The following is a 23,658-nucleotide window of genomic DNA, read 5'->3' as shown; positions in this document are numbered from 1 at the left end:
CTCAGCAGCCGCCAGCACACATTCCTGGGGTGCTGTCGAAGGTCAGATGAGAGAAGGCATTTAAACAGTGCCAGGCCCAGGGACACTCAGCAGCCAGAAGACTTACTATTAACCTGTTTATTATCTTTGTTGTTATTTGGAGGACGGAGAGGTGGGGCCCTGAGAGCCACCTACACATATACAGTCTCTTACTTCTGTTTCTCTCCCATGTTCCTACTATGCATCAAGCTCTGAGAGATAAGGGAAGAGAGGTATGGTATGACCTGAACCCAGGAGAAGTTTAAAGTCTGGCTAGGGAGATGGAGTTTGTGCATATGAAACCATTGAAAGAAAATCTAAGACAGAATAAAATGAGCTGGCAAATGTTGGGACAAGGATGGGAATACGTGCTATTAGAAGTTGGGAAAAGGAGAAAGTCCCTGGGGAATGTTTAATGTCACAGGATGGACTTCAAGGACATGCAGAATTTAAACCCACAAGTTTAATGTTCCTGAGCAAACACCTCCCTTCCCCTCACCCCAGAAAAAACTCTTTCTGTATGCCCTGAATATCTTGACATTACAGAAAACCCTTGGCTTGTTACTAAAAGTAGTAGAAATATAATAACAATTATTGTTAATATGCATCAGTACTTACTCTGTGCACCTAGTGTGGTCTGGCTTTTTTCACTTGACTCATCCTCACAATTAACTGTAAGAGAGGGTCAGAGGAGTGTACTATTATCATGATTCCCATTTTATAGATGAGGAAACTGTGGTTTAAAGATTTAAGTCACTTACCCAAGCCACACAAACTGCTCAGGGATGAATCTGGGATTAAGTAGCAGATCTGTGTCTGACCTCAGGTTCTGTGCTCCTAACCATGACCATGAACTGTGAAGTTGACTGCTGAACTGTCTTGTCTTTATCCCAGAGGTGTGCCTTAAAGGATTTTTACATATGGATTCTTGTTGTTGGATATTTGCTGATTCTACCTGTTCCTCCTTGGGTCTGGTAAAAGCTATTTTTCACTTGGAGTTTTCAGTGCCTCCTAAATAGTTCTCAAAAGTCTATGTGTTTGGGGGTTTGTTTTTGCTTTTGTTTTTTAGATTCCTATAGAAAAGAATTCTTGTTCCTAGATATTGTCATAGAGTCTTGAAGAGATTTGACATTCATTCTATTTCTAATCAATAATTTATCTACTTCTAAGCTGAAACTATTGCCAAGAAGCCATTTTTAAAAATCTGTCTTTGTCAGAGAGCTTCCCATAGTCCCTCCAAAAGAAAGATTAGTGGTATTTCAGATCTCTGTAAAGTCTATAAACAGAATAATTTCATTATCTAATTGGAAGTTACTTTGGCAAAGGCCATCATCTTCCTGTTTTGCAAGCCTCCAACCCCTCGGGTGCTTTTGGAAAACAACATAGAGACTATAACTATGTGGGGAATCGCATGCCCCTTCTGAACCTTGTCTCCAGTATACTCCAGTGACCAAGAAAATGCCTAAAATATGGTCTGGGAGTGGACATCTGGTCTCTAGAGATGGGTCATCTTGAGATGGTCCTGTCATCAAGCAAGCATATTTCTCTATCTTCTTTTAAAACCTCTTAGAGAAAATTTTGTAGTATCTCAGTATTATTAGTATGTTAAAAAAGCATTTTTTCACAGTGCATTCTGACCCAGTGATTGTGATTCTCAGACACAGTTAAACTCAATAAGAGCTCATGAAGGACTCACACCTCTAGAGATTTCGACCAGCAACTTCTAGAGAGTTCCATACTGGTAATCCAGTGACCTCACTTTGAGAAACGCTGGTCTAATTTCCTGCTGCTGTCTTTTGTCCACTTCCCTGTCTTAAAATATGGACCTTCATTTACAATTGGAAACCTTAATTCTTTCATCTGCTTTCCCTTCTCTATACTGTAGCCCCTAATCATGTTAAGATTGTACTTTGATAGTTCCTGACTGGGAAAACATATAATGATAAAGAGCTACTATGAATTCAGCAAAGTCTTTAAATTATTTTAATTTTATTAATTCCCATACACTTGTATACATTTGAAAAGTGGTAATGTACACACAAGATGACTGTCTATTTACCTAGAGTGCTGTAATGTGTGGTGTATCCATGGATTTGTGGACGCCTTCCTAAAATTCCAAGCTTCCCTTACCTCACCCAAGACCTGCACTCTGAGTTTGGAATACTGACCTAGACTAAAACCCTCAACCATGATGTCAAGACACAATGGTATGTCCAGAGCAGTTGAACAGTGCATAGCAATAATTTGTTATTATAGGAGATGAAATACCAAAGTTTATGAGCAGTTGGTTTTCTAAAAAGTAAATGCAAATAAATTCAAGATTGTTCCTGTAACACCCTCACTGTTGGTCATTTGCATTCCCAAATGCTTTTATGAATGGGCAAGAATGGGCTAGAGTTACCACTCTTCATGTTACCTGAAGGGAGCAGAAGTTTTTGATATATGATGAATATGACTATGATACATGAAGAAAATGAATTTTCAGCATGGCTATTTTTGTGTATTTTGTCAAAATCTGAGAATTCATTAGAGAGTATACTGTGCGTATGAATACCATCCATCCTACATGTCTCATAAAAAAAAAAGAAAGAAAGAAAGACTGGGAACCCTGCACTGGACTGTAAATCAGTTGACTACTGAGTGTTAATAATATTGGGAGTGGTAAATTACCACTAAATTATGAAATAGGGAAGGCAAGATTCCTGCCTCAGTGAGAACAGAGAGGCATACATGTGGCCAAAATATTTGTCATCTTTTGATACATTACCCATGACAGTGGGCCTTCCAGCCAAGTAATAGATTGGATTCTTTCTCCTGCTTTGAGGTTTTACAGGGCTCTTGAATGTTGCCAGTTTTTAATATCAAGTATGTCTACTCTTTGTCAGTCCAGTCTGACTTATTCTACATGGAGGAAGAAAGACCTCAGTTAGACTAAATCTGGATGTGATTTCAATTTACTAATTGCATTTCATTTTTTATAAAGTTTGTTTTTAAATGCACTGAAATCCCTCCAGCCCTTGCTGTTTTCTCTCTTAAACCTTAAATCCATTTCTTTCTCCTACTGCTCCCCCCTGTGGCTCCCTTCCCAGGCCCTGAAATGTGAGTTTGGGCTGACTCAGCATAGACAGATTTACAGATGAATCATGACCACATATGGGCTCCATAGAGCCCCAAGGTGAGAGCCTTTTGCAAATTCTCCAGGCTCTAAATGTCTCCATTTCAACTGCCAGAATCTGACCATGAGCATCAGATCCACCTCCACACTGCCCTGACCCTCCCCACTCTAGCCCTCCTCTTTTCAGGACACCGTGGAGGCTCTGAGCTCCTTACGGACCATTATTAAAGAGATATGTTTGGCATCTGCCCAGTTCCCAGGCCAGAGTCTATGGAGAAGGCAGCTCAGACTCAAGAGCCTGCTCACTGCCTTCAGCATGAAGGGTGGTTATTCTCTGGAATGGTGACTGGCTGGTATTATCTACTGGGGATTAAGAAGACCCAGATGAGGATGACTTGAATGTGTTCCTTCCCTAACCCTGACACATCTGGTACAGGGGCCCACTAGTGAACACTGAGTAGCTCTGCGGTCCAGGAGCTCAGAGGAGCACAATCCCAAGGCAATCCCAAGATGAAGACCAGATGACCTTGCCAGCATGACAGGGTTATATTCCCCTACTGGGAATGTATTCTCAGTGCAACCAAGGCCTCTTATGCAAACAGAGAAGACAAGATCTTTGAACTTGTTATCCAAGGCAGGGTTTGACTCTAAAGCAAAACACATAAACTGTGCATTCTCCTAGAATTGAAGGGGCAGAGGTAGATATCAGCAGGAACTAAACTGGTAGATTTGGCCTTGAGCTCCAAGCTGTCCCAGACCCTGACCACGATAGTATAGAATTCTCTGGCTCTTCCTGGACCAGCACATACCTAGTTCAGCCTCCTACCTCACTAATCCTTCCAGGCTCTATTGTGTCTTACAGAACCAGAGGCCAACTTTACTGAAGGGCTAGTCCTTGTACGCCCACCTTGTACATCCCTGTGGCAAAGCTGAGCTTCCTCCTTGAATGAACCTTCTGTGCTTCGCCCAGTTATCTTATGTGACCTGCATTTCTCCTCCCTTCCTTAGGAATAGTGTATAGAAGCCTCATACCACACAGATTCACCACATGAAATTTGCTTTATAAATACTCTACCAACAATAGATCACTACCACCAACACTGAGAGGAGTTTTATTTTGGAGAGGGTTGGGGTGTTTTTACCCCTCAGGACAAGAAGAGTTGGGACAGGTATAAATTTAGCTATGAACCTCTCTGGAACAGAGAGGAAGTAGGGTGGAGCATTTTCAAAGCACCCTAAAGCTATTAGTACTGTTATTTTGAAGGTCTTTTATTTATAGCAGGCTCGATGCTCTCCTCCATACCTAGACTGTAAAGAACCCTGCCCTGAGCTATTTGAAGCAAAAGTTCACAAGATGAAAGTTCCAGTTCAAGCAAGGTTCAGGCCACTTTCTGCCACTAAAGATAAGGGAGAAGTCCACAGGGCCCAAATAGACTTAGCAGAAAGAATGATGGAGATACAATACCCCTGAACACATGGTGGTCATTTAAGCCAAGAGAGCAGAGGGGAAAGCTAGCAAAAGTGAAGCCATAGTCAGCAAGTGAAAGAATTTAGGTAACAAAGAAATTGGATCAGAAAACCCTCACGTGCACCCTACTTTAAAGAGAGAACAGTGAGCTAGGTTGTATGGAGGATGGGGTGGGCAAAGACACACTTTGTAGAGAATGATTTAGAGCCACAGGAGAATTGAAAAGTTGAAAGGATGACCATAGCCAGTGGAGTGTCTGAGGATGGTGGGGTGGAGGGAGGGGAGTCTTTAAAGCTGGGCATGTGCATCTGGGGCTGTGAATCCCCAAATACAGAATGAGACTTCTGTGTATGTGGATGTGTGTGTGTGCACTATTCTGAAGACGAGATGCTCAGTTTTCCTGTCTCTCTATGAGGCCCGGACATTAAATAGTTTGTTCTGCTGCTGCTCACCTTTCTCCAAAGATGTTCATTTTTGGTGGCTGTGTGTGCTTCAGTGGTTTTAATTGATTAGGATAAAACCCTCAGATGATTGCTAATATGCCATTAACTCTTTTAGTTTTTATGTCTAGAAGCTAATGTATCTAAAAACGAGAGTGATTCTGAGACCTGAGGCATCGTCTGATCTGCATGTCATGGTGATAACAGCCACCAAGAATCAGATTGACATTAAGGAAGAGAGAGCTTCAGGACTTGCATGGCTGCCAGCATTTCATTTAAATGCTACTTCATGTCACCCTTCCCAGAGGCTGCCACCTGTCACCTACAATTCTCATTGATATCAGTGGTAATGAGGCCCCCGCCCTATCTGCTGCTATCAGCCAAGGCGTGGGAGGCTCCAAAATCCAGCTCTTCTCTGACCCCTAATTGTGTTCTTTGCCACATCAGTTCAGCAGTCCCTTTGTCTCAGTCTTTTAGAGAGCACATAAAACGTCTCCAACCATGTGCACATTAGGGATGGACACCTTCTGTTCAGCAAGCTGTATGCCCCTCGTAATGCCAGACTACTGGCACCAGCTCTCCTCCCTTAATTCTGCTCCAAAGGAACAGAAATTACAGGTGGCAAGCCAGCTACAGGGCAGACCCCACCTTGTCCCTATTGAATGGAAAGCAACTGGAAGTTGAAGATAAACAGTATAAACAGCCATTTGTTTCTTTGTCTTCACTGTGTCTTAACTGTGTGACTGGTCCTAAATGCATTATCTTTTCAGTCTGGGTGTTTTTCATGAGGAAGGTAGGATGCCATCAGTTTATCTGGTTGCAATTTGTCCTTTAAAGTCTGGTTCAAGCCCTTGAACCCACAACCATTGGTTTTCAGCCACCAGGATGGGAGTTCTTCCACAAAGAGACACATGTTCACAGAACTCTTTGGGAAATCCTACTGCAAGGGTCTCAAAGCCATAACAACCCTATCTTCTATACATAATCAACTTTATACATAATCACTTTCAACCCTATACATAATCACTTTTTTCTTTTTTTGTTAAGATATAATTGGCATATATATTAGCCATTATATATAACATTATATTAGTTTCAGGTGTACATAATGATTCGATATTTGTATACATTGCACAGTGATCCCCACAATAAATCTAGTTAACGTCTGTCACCCTAAATAGTTTCAAATTTTGTGTGTGTGATGAGGATTTTTTAAATTTACTCTCTTAGAAGCTTTCAAGTATACGATACAGTATGATTAACTATAGTTACCATGCTATCCATCCCATCCCCAGACTTATTATAACTGGAAGTGTGTAAATTTGACCCCCTTCATCCAGTTTGCACATCCCCCAACCCCAATCACCTATCTATTCCCTTAATACATAATAGTTGGACTTAATGTCAGGCAGTGGAATAGTCAGGAATCTCAAAAACTCTACCCATGAACTTAGGGAAGTTATAGAAAAAGAAATGATGTGAGAGAGGTGTTTTCAGGCAAAGTATGTTTGACTTAAGTACATGTGTGAGAGGCCACCACCACCCCACCCCTTCTCCTGACACACATACACAGAACTATCTTGTAATCCCATGTCCCTTGCTTTCCCCTCCAGTAAGTATAAATGTGTCACATTTATAGTAAGATTCATTCGTTCATTCAACAAAATATTCGTTGATCACCTCCTTTGACTAGCCATTGTTCTAAGCACTAAGGATACAAACAAAGCAAGTGAATTCCCTGCTCTCATGGACATTACATTCTCATGGCAAGTGGTAATGAGTATATTAAATAGTGGGAATAGGAGATAGATGTGGTCAAGGGAGGACCACTGTAGTGAGGGGACATTTGAACAGAGGCCTGCAGGGACTGAAGAAGTGAGCCACACAGAGTTCTGGCGGAAACCTCTGTATACAGCAGAAAAACAGGGACCAGGGCAGGAGTATGCATGGAGGCTGGGGGAGCAGCGGGGGACCGGTGGGCTGGAGCAAAAGTGGTGGGGAGAGTGGGAGGAGATGAGGTCACTGAGGCAGTAGAGGCCAATTCCGCATGATCTGTTAGGCCTTCCAATGGGAAGCAAGAGCATGAAGCAGTATTGAGGTTTAATGTGACTTACATTTAACAGGGCCTCCTGCTGCAGTGGTGTGGAGTACATAGATGATTGTGTACTTCCCATTGCATGGTGTCAGGAAGTGTGTAGCATCAGTTTGTCTCGTTATTGGTGATTCTAAGTGTAGAAACTTGGTTAAGTGGGTATCTGCCAGATTTCTCCACTGTTGAGGTACCCTTTCCCTTTATGATTAATAAGTAATCTATGGAGTGATATTTTGAGAGTATGTGAATACCCTACTCCCCAGTGACCTTTCACCTAGTGGTTTTAGCATCCATGATGATCATTACTGAATTCGTTGCTAATGCTAAATGGTTATTTTTTTAATTTTATTTATTTATTTTGAGAGAGAGAGAGAGAGAGTGGGGAAGGGGCAGAGAGAGAGGAAGAGAATCCTAAGCAGGCTCCATGCTGTCAGCACAGAACCTAATACACAGGGCTTGATCCCACGAACCCATGAGATCATGACCTGAGCCAAAATCAAGAGTTGGCCTCTTAACCAACTGAGCCACCCAGGTGCCCCCAAAATGGTGATTTTCTGATTCTATCGTTCATTCATACATTTGTGTTATCCATTTGACATATTCTATAAAGGAAACCTCTACCTCCTTTTTTAAATATCGATAGATTTACATTGTTTTTCAGTATGTTATAATCCATTACTATCAATTAAAAACAAAGTATGGTGGAGCGCCTGGGTGGCTCAGTCAGTTAAGCTTCTGACTTCAGCTCAGGTCATGATCTCGCAGTTTGTGGATTTGAGTCCCCACATCAGTCTCTGTGCTGACAGCTCAGAGCCTGGAGCCTGCTTCGGGTTCTGTGTCTCCCTCTCTCTGCCCCTCTCCTGCTTGTGCTCTGTCTCTCTGCCTCTCAAAAATAAATAAATGGTAAAAAAAAAAAAGTATGGTGCATTTGAGGGCTTTTTACCTGAGATGCATATAGTGTGGAGAAAGGCTGCAGGGAGCAAGTGTTGAACAGGGAAACCTGTCAGGATGTGGGATTGCTGGCTCAGCTGGTGACAGAGTATGGGAAGTGGCCAGATTCAGGCTTTGCTTGGAATATGGGACCACAGAGCTTGCTGATGTGGGGTCAAGAGAGACTTCAGGATGACTGCAAGTGTTGTGTCTTGGGCCAGAAACTATGGGAGATGATGGGGTTGGAGCTCTGTCATTCCACACATCTCATGTTGTGAGCCCATCCCTGGCTGACCAAGAGAAGTGCAGACTTTCCCTGGATACCTCGAGGGACATGGGGAAGCGTGAGAAGAGTCCTCACTTTTAGTCAAACACTCCGCCCATTGCCTGCCCCTCTGACCATTATAGCCCCATACCTGCTCCACTGCTGGCCCCCCAGGGCACTCACTATCTGCCATCTTTCATGCCCAATGTTTCCAAAGAGTTCTTCTCCACTAGATGACTCATTTTGTTTCTCTACCACAGCCTCCACTTTCCCAGAACTCCAGGCACTCCTCCCACATCCCCTTTCCTCTCTGCCTCCTGCCTGCTCCACTCCACCAAACCTCTGTCCAGTCAGGGGCCTCCTTGTCTGGCTTCCCATTGGGTCCCCATGGCTGTCACACACCTCTGAATCTCAGTTGTGAGCCTGGTTTATTTCCCTCATGTCCATGTGCCTCATGAAAATTAAGGCTTCAACCTTCTTTGACCATAAAGGCTTTTCCAGAATATTCCATGACAGTTGAACACACAGGAGATCTCTAGGGGGCTCTGTGACCTTAATCCATATATACTCTTCCCTCTGATACAGCTGGAAAATCTTGTTATAAATATGCTCTAAAGTTACTGGTTCCTAAATACCAGTCTACTGACAAGTTTTGGAGTGGTAGAATGAAAATCACTCAAGTCCCAGCACCAGAGATTATGATTTCATGGTTCCAGGGTGAGGCCTGGGAATCAGTATATACAAAATGACCAAACTCCTCTGCAGTTTCCTCTCCAGTGTGGGAACACTGCTCTAAATGTAAGAAGGTCAGGTATCCTAGCCCCAGAGAGGTTCTCTTACTTCTGGCTTTAAGCAGAGCAAATATTACAATCTCTAGCCTATTGGGGTGACAGGCAGTCTCTCACAGTAATACTAGGTTGGACAGAATTTATCTGAGGACAAAGATGGGGAGAATGGAAGAAAAAAACTTCTGATCTTTGCCTTCAAGAACTCAGAGCCTATTTGGAGGAGATGAGACTGTCACAAATGAAAAACACTGAAGAGCATTTATAGAACAGATACAAATAAATGTATATTAATATTCTGCAAACAGAGGAAGAATGGCTGGCAGGCAAAATAGAGGTAGAGAACGGCTGAATTTGTGAAGGAGAAAGGAGCATTAAAGACGCCAGGCTGGGAAGAAGTTCACGTTTACATCCAAACTGTTGGCCCATCTGCTTCTTTCACCTAATATGGAACTATTCTCTGGAGAGAAGTACCCAAGCTGGGGGTGCAGCTATGAGGCTATAATGGTTTGCATGTCACTCTTTTAAGCAGCAAAAGCAATTCACTACATATATTGGTAATAAGCTGGGAATGCCTTAAGTGGAGGCAGTCAAGACTGTGACCTGGAAGGCAGACAGGCCAGAGGTGGAGCTAAGGAAGTGAGATTTCTCAGTTGCACATGCTCCAGTTAGAGGCTGTGTTCTTTTTGCTACAGTGCATTTCCTTATCGTGGCAGGCCCAAGCTTCATCCAGCAGCCATTAGCAACCCACACCCACACCCCTTTTCCAAGAGGAAGGGATTTTCCCAAGGCTATAATGAAGAACCTCTGTATTTACAGTGGAGAAAAGGACTGTGACTATAATGACTGGGAGCCTCCTCTCCAAGGAGCCCCATCTCTTCCCAGAAAGACCTCCCTGCCTTACTCATAGACCTCTTTGGTTTCTGGTAACCCAGGAGTTCCTAAACTTCCCTGCTTATCAGAATCATCTGGAATGCTTGTCAAAAATACAAGTTTCTGGGCCCCAAACTATAGCTATTGAATGAGCATCTCCAGAAGAGACTTTTTAAAAAACCAAATCTTTGGACAGGGTAAATCTGGGAAATCTCACTAAAACCTTGTACCCTCTCTTAGGGGTGCCTGGGCTGAGGACAGCATTCTTGGGGAAAAAAAATTAATGTGTTTTTCTGTCTAAAGACTGCTAGTGATAACAGTAATTATTAACCTTTATCAACTGTGTGCCAGGCACTATACTAGGGTGTTTTTTTTAAGAGTAGGAATTATATTTTTTCCAGTTTTATTGAGGAATAATTGGCACACATCACTGTATAAACTTAAGGCATATAGCATGATGGTTTGATTTACATATATTAGGAAATGATTACCACAGTAAGTTTAGTTAACATGTGTCATCTTATATAGATACAATAAAAATAAATGGAAAAAATTCCCTCCTTTTGATGAGAATTCTTAGGATCTTCTCTGAACAACTTTCTGGTATATCAGTGTCAACCATAGTCATCATGCTGTACGTTACATCATCATGTACAGGTCATCATGACCTATTTATCTCATAACTGGAAGTTTGTACCTTTTGACAACTTCATCTAATTCCCCCCCACTCTGCCCCCTGCCTGTGGTAACCACAAATCTGATCTCTTTCTTCTACAAGTTAGGTGATTTTTTGCTTTCTTGTCTTGCTTTTAGATTCTACATAAAAATGAAATCATGCAGTATTTGTCTTTCTCTGTCTGACTTATTTCACTTAGTGTAATGTCCTCAAGTCCATCCATGTTGTCATAAATGATATGATTTCCTCTTTTTTATGGATGAATAATATTCCAGTGTGTATGTATTATATACACCACAAGTTCTTTGTCCATTCATCCATCAATAGACACTTGGGTTGTTTCCGTATCTTGGCTATTGTAAATAATGCTGCAATGAACATGGGGGCACAGATATCTTTTTCAGTTAGTGTTTTCATTTCCTTTGGATATATTCCCAGAAGTGGAATTGCTGAATCATATGGTGGTTGATTTTCAATTTTTTTGAGGAACTTCCATGCTGTTTTCCATAGTAGCTGCACCAATTTACATTCCCACCAACAGTGCACAGGGTTCCCTTTTCTCCACATCCTTGCCAACACTTGTTACCTCTTGTCTTTTTGATGATGGCCATTCTAACAGGTGTGAGATGATACCTCACTGTGGTTTTAATTTGCATTTCCTTGATGGCTGGTGATGTTAAGCATCTTTTCTTGTACTTGATGGCCATTCATATATCTTCTTTGTAAAAATGTCTATTCAGGTCCTGTGTCAAATTTTTGAATTGGATTATTTGGGGCTTTGCTTTTTGGTCATTTCGTTTTGTTTTTGCTTTTGAGTTGCCTGTGTTCTTTATATATTTGGATATCAACGCCTTATCAGATACATGTTTGCAAATATTTTTTCCTGTTTCATAGGTTGTCTTTTCACTTTGTTGATGGTTTATTTTGCTGACCAGAAGCTTTTTTAGTTTGATGTAGTCCCACTTGTTTAGTCTTTATTTTGTTGTTTGGAGAGCTGCTTTTTTTTTCCTCATGTAATATTCCCAATTGCTACTGTTGTCTCTATTTTCTTGGATGATGAGGTAAATAGAAGGGAAGTTATGTGACTTGCCCAACTGCAACTAGCAGGTAGCAACTTGTGGAGTTAGACTGGAACTCAGGCTTCTCACTTCTTAGTTCCCTCTATTTGCCATTACACATTACTGATCCTGGAACATTGAATTAACTAGCTCCACACTCTAACTGTGAGCTTACCAGCCCAGTTCACACCACCACCACTATAGGAATGAAGGGGCAAAAGGAGTTATAATTTATCTTAAAATTTCTAGTGGATGTGTGAATGAGGAGTGATGTTAAGGAAAGCATAGAAAAAGGATGCTAATCTCCCTCATGCTGGTCCTCAGGTACTGGAACTCCTTAAGCAACCTGGTGGCATCCTTGCTGAATTCTGTGCGCTCCATTGCCTCCCTGCTGCTACTCCTCTTCCTCTTCATCATCATCTTCTCCCTCCTGGGGATGCAGCTCTTTGGAGGAAAGTTCAACTTTGATGAGATGCAGACTCGGAGGAGCACATTTGATAACTTTCCTCAGTCCCTCCTCACCGTGTTTCAGGTATGGACTCTTCTCTGCTGGGATTATGAGCGGGAGGGTGGTTGAGTGGCAGGGTTGAGTTTGGGTGGGAAGATGGAGTCTTGAAAAGGTGGTGGAAAGCTTCACCCTTACACTGGGCAGCCAAAGCCAGCCTAGATCAGTCATGGAGGGACCATGCCCAGTTGAGTCCTGAGTTCTTGTAGTTCCCCCTACCCTCAGTCCCCCATGGAATTCCACTGTTGTATGAACCACTGGGGTAAAAAAAATCTAAATGAGTAGTTTAAAAACTCTTGCTTAACCACAGAAACTTCAGATAAATTCTGCAGGAAAGCCCAAAGTATAAACAAAGGAAAGCAGACTGCCCTCATTGGGAGAGGAGAGGGTGATGGGGCTCCGTCTTTCCTACCCACCATTCTTGCCCCTTGTTACTCTTTCAATGAATACATTCACATTTGCAAAAGGGCCCTGAGGAATGGCTGATGGCAGCCATCTTGTGCACTGCATGTGAGTAGAAAGAGATGCTTTGACCAGGAACGCCTTTCAGTCACTTCTCAAATAATATCATGCCAGTGCACTTTGTCTAAGTATAGGGTCAAACTTGCCCGGGTCAGTAGTTCAGAGCCCCTGGGAGGAAAACTGGGGGCCAAGAGGAGGGAAAGAGGTGGAAAAGAGATTTTAGACATTTTTGTTAACATAGTGGGGCAGGGCAGGGGAGTTTTGGGGTTTGCTGTTGGTCTAACGCTGTGTCCCTTATTGGTGGGAATGTGTCATTCAGATCCTGACCGGGGAGGACTGGAATTCGGTGATGTATGATGGGATCATGGCTTATGGCGGCCCCTCTTTTCCAGGGATGTTAGTCTGTATTTACTTCATCATCCTCTTCATCTGTGGAAACTGTATCCTTTGCTCCTGCCTCCCCGCCCCTGCCGCCTCACCCTCCCTCAGCCTGCAGCACGATGCCAAATACGTGTGCCCAGCAGGTCCTGACTTGGGGTTGAAAACTGTGGTTGCCCATCCACAGGGCCCCCAGGCAAGCAGGGGAAAGGTGTGCTCTGGGAAGAAAACGTTTCCTGTCCCAGAACCACCTTAACTGTGGAGGCAGGTCTTGGTGAAAGCCTGGCTCTTTGGCATAGGCGGGGATGTAAGTTCATATTCCTGAACCAGTTTGGGCTGCAGTGTTGCCTGACTCCAGGAGGCATGATCTCATTGTAGTCTAGGTGAACAACGCCCCCTGGTGTTGTGCATGTACAGCTACTCACATAGATTCCAATGTGAACACACTTGGAGTTGGGCTCCAATGCCTTGAGCTATTGCTGCTGGAGGTAGGAAATGCAGTTAAGGGGGACTGAGCCATCATTCTTGAAATGACCTTCATCTCTCCTCCCTATTTTCTGCTCAGTGTCCCTCCCTCTGAAGCCACTCTCCAGGACTTTAGTCACAGGCAAAGCTGGACAGGCTTCACCAAGCTGACCTGACAGGTCCTTGCTGATCCAGGCCATGGGCAGCTTTCCAGGGACTCAAGCTGCAGGCGGTATTCTCTCCTGCTGGTCAAAACCCCAAGAGGGTTGTGTGCAGAGGCAGATGGTAAAGTAGAAGCAGCTCTGGCCCAAGATTCGGGTTTAAATCATAGTTTAATGTAGTGCCCAAGGCATGAACATTGATGCTGACAGACAGGCTTCACCTTTTCCCAACTGGGTGATCTCCAGCAAACTAAAGGTTCTCTACCTCAGTGTCTGTAAAATGGGGTGATGAAACATTACTGCCTACCACTTAAGGGATCATGATGAAGTTTAATGAGATAATTTATGCAAAGCCCCTCCCCTGCCTGCCACAGCGCCAGGGGACCAAGGGCAGGTGCACAGTAAGATCCTTGGTCAAGCCCTTCACCTCTGTGGGTTGTGGCTTTCCTATATGTGAAATTGTGTGATTATCTGGGTGCCTGGGGGTGGAGGTTAGACTTAACAATATTAAGACCCCTTTCATCTATACTTTCTTTGATTCTGCAATCCTCTGATCCACTGTGTTTCTGTTCAAGGTTAGGGATGAGGGCAAGAAGGAAAGGGCAAATGACTACTTCATTTAGGAGTTTCCAAGATTCAGCCAGCTCCAGCTGGACACTGCAAGGGTCTTTGTATGTGCAGGCTCAGATTAAGAGTTGGCAGAGATATCAGGCCGCCTCCTCAGTGCCCAGTTTTAATGAACCACTCTTAAGAGCATTCTGCATTCTGCTAGAGACAATGCTGTTTATAATGTCAGTTACAGCCAGTCATCTCAGTAGGGAAACCAATAATGAAACCCAGCAATTAAAGAGCAAGGCAGGCTTGCTGCCTCACTCCCTGCCCACTCCATCCTGCAAGCTATCCTGCTCTTGACCCCTTAGAAAACTCCTAGTAGCTAGTAGGGTAATGGGGAGGGAGCGGTGTGGAGGAGGGACACTACCGGGCTCTGAACTCCTCACAGTGAGTCACCACTGAGCTCACTCTATGAGGAAGTCTACCCCTGCATGTCTTGCACCCTCCCTGCCCCCTGTGCCCACCAAATACCCCAAGGCCAAGGGTCATTTTCTTTAAGAATGGACACAAACAGATATCCTACTGAATGTGTTCTTGGCCATTGCTGTGGACAATCTGGCTGATGCTGAGAGCCTCACATCTGCCCAAAAGGAGGAGGAAGAAGAGAAGGAGAGAAAGAAGCTGGCCAGGTAACCCTCTAAGCTTACCTAGACCCAAAGCCGCAGGGTCCCAGTTCTGGAATGCCATTCCCATTAGTGATAAAGAGAGGCTTTGGTGCTGGCCTCTGTCAGCCATCCCTCCTAGAGGGCACTGGGTTTGAAGCTTCACAGTAAGCTTCACACAACTTTCTCTACTATTTATTAGGTATTGCCCTAAAGTGGGGAACATTGTGAATTATAGTATTTGTGAAGTTATTCTATTTCCCACCTAAGAAGTTGGGGGATTCTCTTTTGAGAAGGAAGGTCATGATAGGTGGTGGGAATGAAGGATGGGTAGAGGAGGAAGGCAGCCGCTTAGAGGGGAAATGCAATTCTAGCTGAGTGATAACTTTTCGCTGTTTTATAAATCATTGCCAGCATTAAGAAAACAAGATAAGGCCCTGCATTGTCTTCTGTCATTGTCTAGATGGGACTGTCATACGCCACACATCTGCTGGATACCAAGCAGAGTTTTCTAGGAACCAATCCTGAATCAGATCCAGAATCTTTCTCTGATTCAGACATAGACTAGAGCAACTGAGAAGCTGAAATAGTCCAACTAAGTACAAGACAGAGCAAAGTGTGGCCTGGTGCCTGGATGGAGGGCCCAGCCCAACAGCATCTGTGATTGAGTGACACATGCCATGTGCCCTGGGTAAAGGATGATGGACATAGGCCCAGGGAATCTGCTCCCACTAGTCCCCAGAAGACCACAGGGTAGTTGATTTCTTCATGTCTCCTGTCATTCAGTAAACATCCCTTTAATTTTTCTACCTGCTGACCGGCCAGGACTGCCAGCCCAGAGAAGAAGCAAGAGATAATGGAAAAGCCAGCTGTGGAGGAAACCAAGGAGGAGAAAATTGAGCTGAAATCCATTACAGCTGATGGAGAGTCCCCACCCACCACCAAGGTAAGAAGCCATCTTATTCCAGGAGCTGAGAGGGCCATTGCTGGGGGAAGGAGGGCAAAGCCTTCCCAGACCACCCATGCAAACGAGGGAGGAAGGAAGAAAAGAGACTCAGTGGAACAAAGCCCATGAAGATGGACCAGAAACACTAGAAATGTGAAGAGAAGGCAGACTGGTTGAATTCCAGCCTTCTGTCGATGTCTTGAAGGATATATACAAGATAATAAGGATATACTTTTGAGTCAACAGCTCAACCACTAACCGTGATGCAATTTCAAGGCTCTAAGCCTCTCAAACAATGGAATGTCTCTAATTGGATTCTTCCTCCTTCTCTCCTTTGGCTGCCTAGATCAACATGGATGACCTCCAGCCCAATGAAAATGAAGATAAGAGTCCCTACCCCAACCCAGAAAATACAGGTACCATTCCCACTGCCTGACTCTGAGGTTGGGAGGTTGGGGGTAGAGAGCCAAGTTCTAAAGCCACATGGAACTACCTATGTATTAGGATCAATGGCTCCAGTTTCCCTCTACAAGCACCTTGCACTGATAAATGCCTTTTGTCTCTGTAGTTAGGCATTACCAATCATCATCCAGAGGAGAACTTTGCTCCTGGCTTCCTCGTAATAACAATATAACATTAAACAAATTGTGTTTGAGCAGTGCTGATTCTATGACTTTTGGAAGGGGGATTCTATATACATTTAGGTTTTATTATATCCTATGCTGTAAAATCATTAACTTATATAATTTATTAATATAACATATGTTGCAGTGTTACGCTCACTTAATAGTAAATCCCAACTCTGCCTTGTCCTTACTCAGGAGGCAGTGCTGAGTACAAGGACAGCTGCCACCACAGATGTCCCACTTGTTGCTTTGTCAAATGCTTTCATTTATTACAAAAAGAGCTCTTACCAACTCAGCCTTCTCATCTTCTGATACATAGATTGGCAGGCAGTCTCCTTTGAGAGGGCTTAATGTCAGAGGTCCTTAGACCTCCCTCCAGAATTCCCTTGTCTGCTTCATGAAACTCTACATCCTGTACAAACCCTCTGTTCACCTTCCTTTTACCTAGAAGTGCAGCTATTATTACCAGCTTCAAGCTTGCATTCAACTGCACACAATCGAGGGACTGTTGTTTCACTGACATTTCCTTCTCTGTGCAGGTTAAGCTACATCTGGGTTGGTAACCACATTAAGTGGCTAAAAACCTTCTACATTTATGAGCAAAGCTAGGTTTTCCTTTTGGCCTTCTCCCCACCAGTTCTCTGCTGGCTTGTCTGCAAAGACACTGGTGGCCATCTTCCATTTTCCTTAGGAAGCAGGTTTTCTGTGGTCATTCCACCCTCACTCACATCCTGCCTCGAGGGAAGGAGGATTCGATTTCCTGGGGATTGGACAGAAGGAAGAACAAGAAGGGTGTTTGCATATGCTGGGCACTAAACCTTCCGAAGTCTGAAAGCTCTCTGGGTGGGAATTCTTACAGAATTTCAAACACAGACTAGACATGTTGACCAAATGCAATGGGGAATCCTGTCTTAGTCCTGAATCAACAAATTAACTCTTAAATGACATTTTTTAGATAATTGGAGGGAAATTGAATATGGACTGGAAACTAAGGATTTAAAGTAGTTTTTGTTCATTTTGTTACTGTAGTGATGTTGTCGTAGTTCTAGCTTATACGTATTGAAGTGTGTATGTCTGGAGTCTAGAATGTTTAGAAGCTCCCTTAAAATACTCCAGCAACTCCTGGTGAAGCTGGGTGTGGAGGTTTGCCACACAAGTCTCTCTACTTGTGTGTATATTTTTAAAGTTTAAAAAGAAAAACAGTGATAAAAGAAATCCCTCTGAGTCCTGGGCAGAGCTGGCCCAGGTCCCCCTGCACACAGCATACAGGGGTAGAGAGTGGGCTTGAGGGTCCTTTCACAATGCACCCAGCTGCAGGCAGGCCCAGGCCTGCTCCTTCTACCGGGCCATATGCCAATAATCTCCTTCTACATATGCCAATAATCTCCAGTTTCATCCATCTAAATATACTCATGGCTTTTCTCTTCTTTGATGCTCTATGACATCAAAGAGAAAAAGGCCAGTGGAAAAAAGATTAATGAAAACATTGTCACCTTATTGGCCTTATTTATTAATATAACATATGTTGCATTATGTTATTGAAATGTCTCTCTGTTGACCCAGCTTTGAGGATTCCTGGAATGGTTTTGCTTTTAAACTGAAAAGCTATTCCCACACTCTGCTAATTCCTCACGATTCTTTAGGTTTTATAGAGTGTCCTTTCACTAGTCATGTGGCCACCGTTCTCTAGCCTGCTCCAGACCCAGACCTTCCCAGGTTTCTCACAGGCATCTCACACAGCTGTGTTGGTCTGTAGACAGTGGAGGCTGTCCTGCCTCAGCCACTGCCACTCTCAGGCTGTGAAGATCAGCCCCTGTGGCCCCCTTGTTTGTTCTCCATCCCTAATTTCCATTTTCTTGCCCAAGAGTGGTGTGCTCTTACAACTGGTGGCTCCACATGTTCCCCCTCACTCCAAGGAACCAGCTTCTGCTTCCCAGCTCCTCCTTCCCCTGTCTCTGCAGGTCACCTCTTGGACCCTAATCCCAGGTGCAACAGAAGTCCCCAAAGACTCCTCCCCAGGTCACTTGGCCTGCTGTCTTTGTTCTTGTCAATCTTTCATTCCCACAGGCTCTTCTCTCCTCTGAACCATAAAAGGCAAAGAACCTGATCTGCCTCTGCTGTGTCTGCTTCACAAAGATACCCTTTGGGAGGCAGCAGTGGTGAACACTGCACCTGCCCCACTTGCAGCCAGACTCCCAGAGAGAGAAGGGGCAGGGCCAAAGAATATTCTCACACCCTCCTCCTGCCCCACTTCTCACTGGGGTACACCTGTGCCTATACCCCATCCCCAGGATGCTGTGCATGCTTGTCCAGGCTGCACCCAAGCATTTGTGCTGAAGCAGCTGAGGGGGGCTGAGCTACAGCCTACACTCCCCTAGCAGGGGCCTCTGTCCTTATGTGAACACCCAGCAGAGTGGGGCCTGCTTCTGATTCACACAAAGTGCTAACTGGCCAGCAGTGGAGCATCAGTCCTTCCCTCCCTGTTTAAGCCCCAAAACTCAACAGTTGGTTTAAGCCTCCCTGCTTAGTATACACTAGATTTTAGAAATCTCTACTCACCCAGGAAATGTGCCAAGTTGTGCTTTTACTTAACCAACTCTTTTTTTTAATATGAAATTTATTGTCAGATTGGTTTCCATACAACACCCAGTGCTCATCCCAAAATGTGCCCTCCTCAATACCCATCACCCACCCTCCCCTCCCTTCCACCCCCCATCAACCCTCTGTTTGTTCTCAGTTTTTAAGAGTCTCTTATGCTTTGGCTCTCTCCCTCTCTAACCTCTTTTTTTTTCTTCCCCTCCCCCATGGACTTCTGTTAAGTTTCTCAGGATCCACATAAGAGTGAAAACATATGGTATCTGTCTTTCTCTGTATGTCTTTCTCTTATTTCACTTTATTTGAGTGAACATACAGATGTTAAGAGTCATCAAGGACTTAAAATTAAGAGACACTTGAAAAGGAAACGTGAATGATATCAGAGAAGGCATAGGACAGCACCAGGTGCTGTGGGGAGACTCAAACTGATGCAAGGGGTTCTAGCAGAAGCAGAGCAGTGAGGTGTGGTGGGGGAGAGACAGCCAGCCTTCACAGAGAAAGGTGGGCTGGGCTGGGCTTTGTGTCTGGGGAGTTGGAGAGGAAATAAGTTGTTTCAGAACATACTACTGTCATAGACGGGGAGCTGGAAGAAACCATGGAGATAGTCATTCACTTACATGTACCAGGCACTGTGGCAGGCACCAGGGATACACCTGTGGGCAAGACAGAGAAGGCTGCTGCTCTCCTGGAGCTTACGTTTCAGTGGGGAGACAGACAATGAGCAAGAAAGGGGGCCAACTGAAAGGCAACATCAGGTGGCAGTAAGCAGCAAAGAAGTAATGAAACCAAGAGGTGTGTTACAAGTTACTCACTGGCACAGGCTGCTTTGGCTGTGTAGTCAGCGAAGGCATTAGGGGTGAAACCTGAATAAGTCACAGGAATTAGATGTATGGAAATTAGAGGAAAGAGCTTTCTAGGAGGAAGGCTAGCAATTGCAGAATCTCTTGGGCAGAATGTACCTGTCTGTGGAGGAATCCAAAGAGGCCAGTGTGCATGGAGCAGAGAGAATGAAGGGGAAAGATAGTGGGTGGGACAGGGACTAGGCAGGGGCAGGTGGGACAAGGCTTCAAAGGCATCCTGAGAGGTTTGGATCTGAGCTGATGCAATGAAGAATCACCCGAGATTCTCAAGCAGAGGAAGACATGATCTAGTGTTGGAATTACCTTTGGAAGACTGTGCCGCATAAAGACAGGGCAGTAGATGGTCAGGATGAGGACTGGAGGCAGTGAGGATGTTAGCAGTGGTTCTGGTGAGAGGCAGTGGCTGCTCAGCCCAGGGTGGTGGTGCTGCAGACAGAGAAGTGGCAGGACTGGCACTGCATTTTGCAGGACTTGCTGGTGGCCTAGAAGTCAGGGGGAGAGAGTGAGCAGTGGGGGGAGATGAGGTTTTAAACTGAGCCAGCAGAGAAGATGCCCAGTGCAGCAACAGGGGCATCCTCAGCCTTATGTCTCAGTATTCCACCCACAAAGCTCACCTCAAGGTGCCAATCGCGCCAATGAACTCTGGGGCTGCACGAAAAACTGTAAGTTCCTCGAGGGCAAGAACCACAGCTTTGTGTCCAGTACACTGTAGGCAGTAGGTGTTAGAAGTAATTATTTTTATTTGAATCGGCCATGAGCAAAATCACAGAAGTGAAAACGAGTGTCAAATGGGTAGGGGACATGGATCACCAAGGACCAAGAGTGGGGCATCCAGCCCCGCAGTGGTTTTACTTTTGAGCACTGGACCCAGCCATCTGGAAAGCAGCAGCAACCCTGAAGTGTGGCAACACCTTACTGGCCACACTTCTCCAAACCCCAAGAATGGGGATGGGAAAACTGAAGATCCCACAGGGTCCCCTGGCATCTGGGAGTGGAAGTCTAGGCGACTCAGCTGCCAACCCCAAAAATGAACTTTACTTGACTTTTCCTCCCCTGCCAACCTCTCTCCTTACACTTAATACATGCAAAGCATCACATCTGTCAGATTTCTTTCCCTTTGAAGATTTGTGTTTGTCCTTCAGAAGTAGTTTCCTCTTAAACACTATGCCTGGAATTCAGCTCATGTGTGTCTGAATGGACCAACTGACTTGCTTCTCCCCAGGAATGGAAATCAGGGTAGAGCTTCACAAACCATGAGGCAAGCTATTGCAGATGAAAGAGCATGCAAAATTCTTCACCAGGAACTTGGAAAAACACAAAGCTAGTAAATATGTTTTTCTATAAACACACATGATTAAAATAAGCATTAAATTACCTGTTACCAAATTATCATGAATAAGAAAGTGTTGGGTCATTTAGAGCAAAACTGAAAAGAATACAAACAGCTGGGCAGGAATTTAAGATCCTTCTCAATTAAATTTCATTTATAAATATTGTGATTCAGGCCAACTCCTGTTTTACTTATTTTGCTTTACAAGGAGACTCTGCCTTTCTTTTACTTACCGAGGTTTGGTTAGAAAGCTTCAACCATTGGCCTGTTCACCTCGTGCCTCTCTTCTCCTAAAAATATTAATTGCTTTGCTGGTCAGCTCTAATTATGCCAGGGGATAAAAATTTGATTTATTCCTATATTCTGCTGGTCCCCCCAAAAAGCCTTGGGCCCCTAAATGCTTCTTGCTTGATAAAAAAAAAAACACTTTCTGTGGTTGATGGGCATTGAGGAGGGCACTTGTTGGGATGAGCAATGGGTGTTGTATGGAAACCAGTTTGACAATAAATTATATTTAAAAAATAAAAAAAGAACCACTATCTGTGCCAGGCATTTTTTTTTCTTGGCACAACCTAGCTTCATTTTAAGCAGAAGAAGAGAGAGCATGCAGAGACATGGCTGGTCCCTAAGATAAACGTCCTGTAACTATCTTTCCAACCAGCTTAGTCTCCACCTGACCCTCTTCTTTTGTAAAGTCCCTTTCTTTATAAAGCAGATGTTGATGTGAAAGTGTAATCATCAAAAAACAAGGGCTACTATGCGCTGAGCAGAGTGTCTCTCTCCAGGGTTTTCAGCACATGAAGAGATGGAACAGATACATGTAAAGTCAGGCATTCAAGGTATTTGGTCCCAAGTGCCAAGTGAATGCAGGAGAATGACAGGGCTGCTAGAATCACATGAAGGTCATTCTCAAGAGCCCAGGTATTCGGGAGAGCCAAGTGAATGATGCTGTCTTACCTGAGAGTCCTTCTGGCTCTACACCAGGAGATGAGAGCATTTCAAATAAGGAGACAGCATGAGGAAAGGAGAAAGCACATGGCGAGTGTATTCATTTCCTGGGGCTGTCATAACAAATTACCATGAACTTGGTGGCTTAAACCAGCAAATATTTATTCTCTCACAGTTCTGGAGCCTATAAGTCTGAAAGCAGGTATTGGCAGGGCCCTCCTCTCTCTAAAGGCTCTGGAAAGAATCCCTTTCTCGCCTTGTCCCCATCTCTGCCAGTGGCCAGCAATCCTTGGTGCTCCTTGGCTTCCAGCCTCATCTCTCTGGTTTCTGCCTCTGTCTTCATGCGTGTGTGTGTGTGTCTGTGTCTCCTTATAAGAATAATAGTCCTTGGATTTAGGGCCCACCCCACTCCAGTATAACTTCATCATGACTATACATCTGCAAAGTTACTGTTTCCAAAGTAAGGTCATGTTCTGAGGTTCCAGGTAGGCATGAATTTTGGGGGGACGTTATTCAGGCCACTACTACAAACCTTCAGAAAACAGTTTGATGTGAGTGGAAAATTTGTTAGGGAATAACAGCAGGCAGAGATCAGACTGAGAAAGATGCTAAGCACTACTTACAGGCTAAGAGTCTTCTCTGTGGGTAGAGACAGTAACAACAGCTAACATTTATATAGCACTTGCTATGTGCCAGGCGCCACTCTGAGGTATGTATGTACTATTATCCCATTTGCAGATGGGGAAACTGAGACCAGAAAGACTAAATGCCAGAAAGAAACAGAGCCAAGATTTGGATCTAGACATGGCCAGAGAACCCATATTGTTGTTACTCCCATTCCCTCTCTAAACATTTTTAAATGCATTTGACCAGAAAAAGATATATAGTAGTTTCCTTCCATGGGCAGTGGCCGTGTAAGCAAAGGATTTTGCTTTTGGTCCACAGTAAATGTGGCCCCTGCCCAGGATAACAAAGGGGCTTCTCAAACTAGTGTTAATGTCTAGTCTTTTAAATGAAGTGCCTGTTGTGGCCAACATCACTGTCCTATTATCCCTACAACACATGAGTTTTTGGTATTTTTCAGGAATGGGAGTGTTGATTTTAAACTCCAAGGATAGAATTGATTGCAAGTCACCTAAGCCATACCCATTACCCTACCTGCAGCCTAGATGGACAGGCACACCTGGCAATGCCCCAGTCTTCCCAATCACCTTTCCTAGTGCCTTACAACTAGAATGACCAACCATCCCAATCTGCATGGGACTGAGGAGTCTCTTGGGATGTGGGAATTTCAGTTTGAAAACCAGGACAGTCCTTGACATGAACTAGCCACCCTACTTACAACCCCCTTTGTCATGTGCTGCCAGAAAAGTCTCTCTAACAAAGATTCTAGCAGCGCTCACAGGGAGAGAGCTGAATGTCTTTGTTGATACCCTTCATTTTCAGAG

At 44.2% G+C, this 23,658-nt stretch overlaps 1 protein-coding gene across 50 annotated transcripts in view; it reads left to right on the top strand.

Moving 5' to 3' along the window:
• CACNA1C (calcium voltage-gated channel subunit alpha1 C) overlaps nt 1-23,658 on the top strand; it is a 749,041-nt gene that overhangs the window by 625,016 nt on the left and 100,367 nt on the right. For all 50 annotated transcript variants that reach the window (XM_053225582.1, XM_053225610.1, XM_053225602.1 and 47 more), the window contains 5 exons: nt 12,045-12,252; nt 13,007-13,127; nt 14,818-14,932; nt 15,731-15,851; nt 16,198-16,267. In XM_053225582.1, the coding sequence (XP_053081557.1) occupies nt 12,045-12,252; nt 13,007-13,127; nt 14,818-14,932; nt 15,731-15,851; nt 16,198-16,267 (635 nt within the window). The remainder of the gene's footprint in view (nt 1-12,044; nt 12,253-13,006; nt 13,128-14,817; nt 14,933-15,730; nt 15,852-16,197; nt 16,268-23,658) is intronic.

Source organism: Acinonyx jubatus, chromosome B4 (genome assembly GCF_027475565.1).
Source record: "Acinonyx jubatus isolate Ajub_Pintada_27869175 chromosome B4, VMU_Ajub_asm_v1.0, whole genome shotgun sequence".
NCBI lineage: Eukaryota > Metazoa > Chordata > Mammalia > Carnivora > Felidae > Acinonyx > Acinonyx jubatus.
This window is presented reverse-complemented; position numbering and strand designations above follow the sequence as displayed.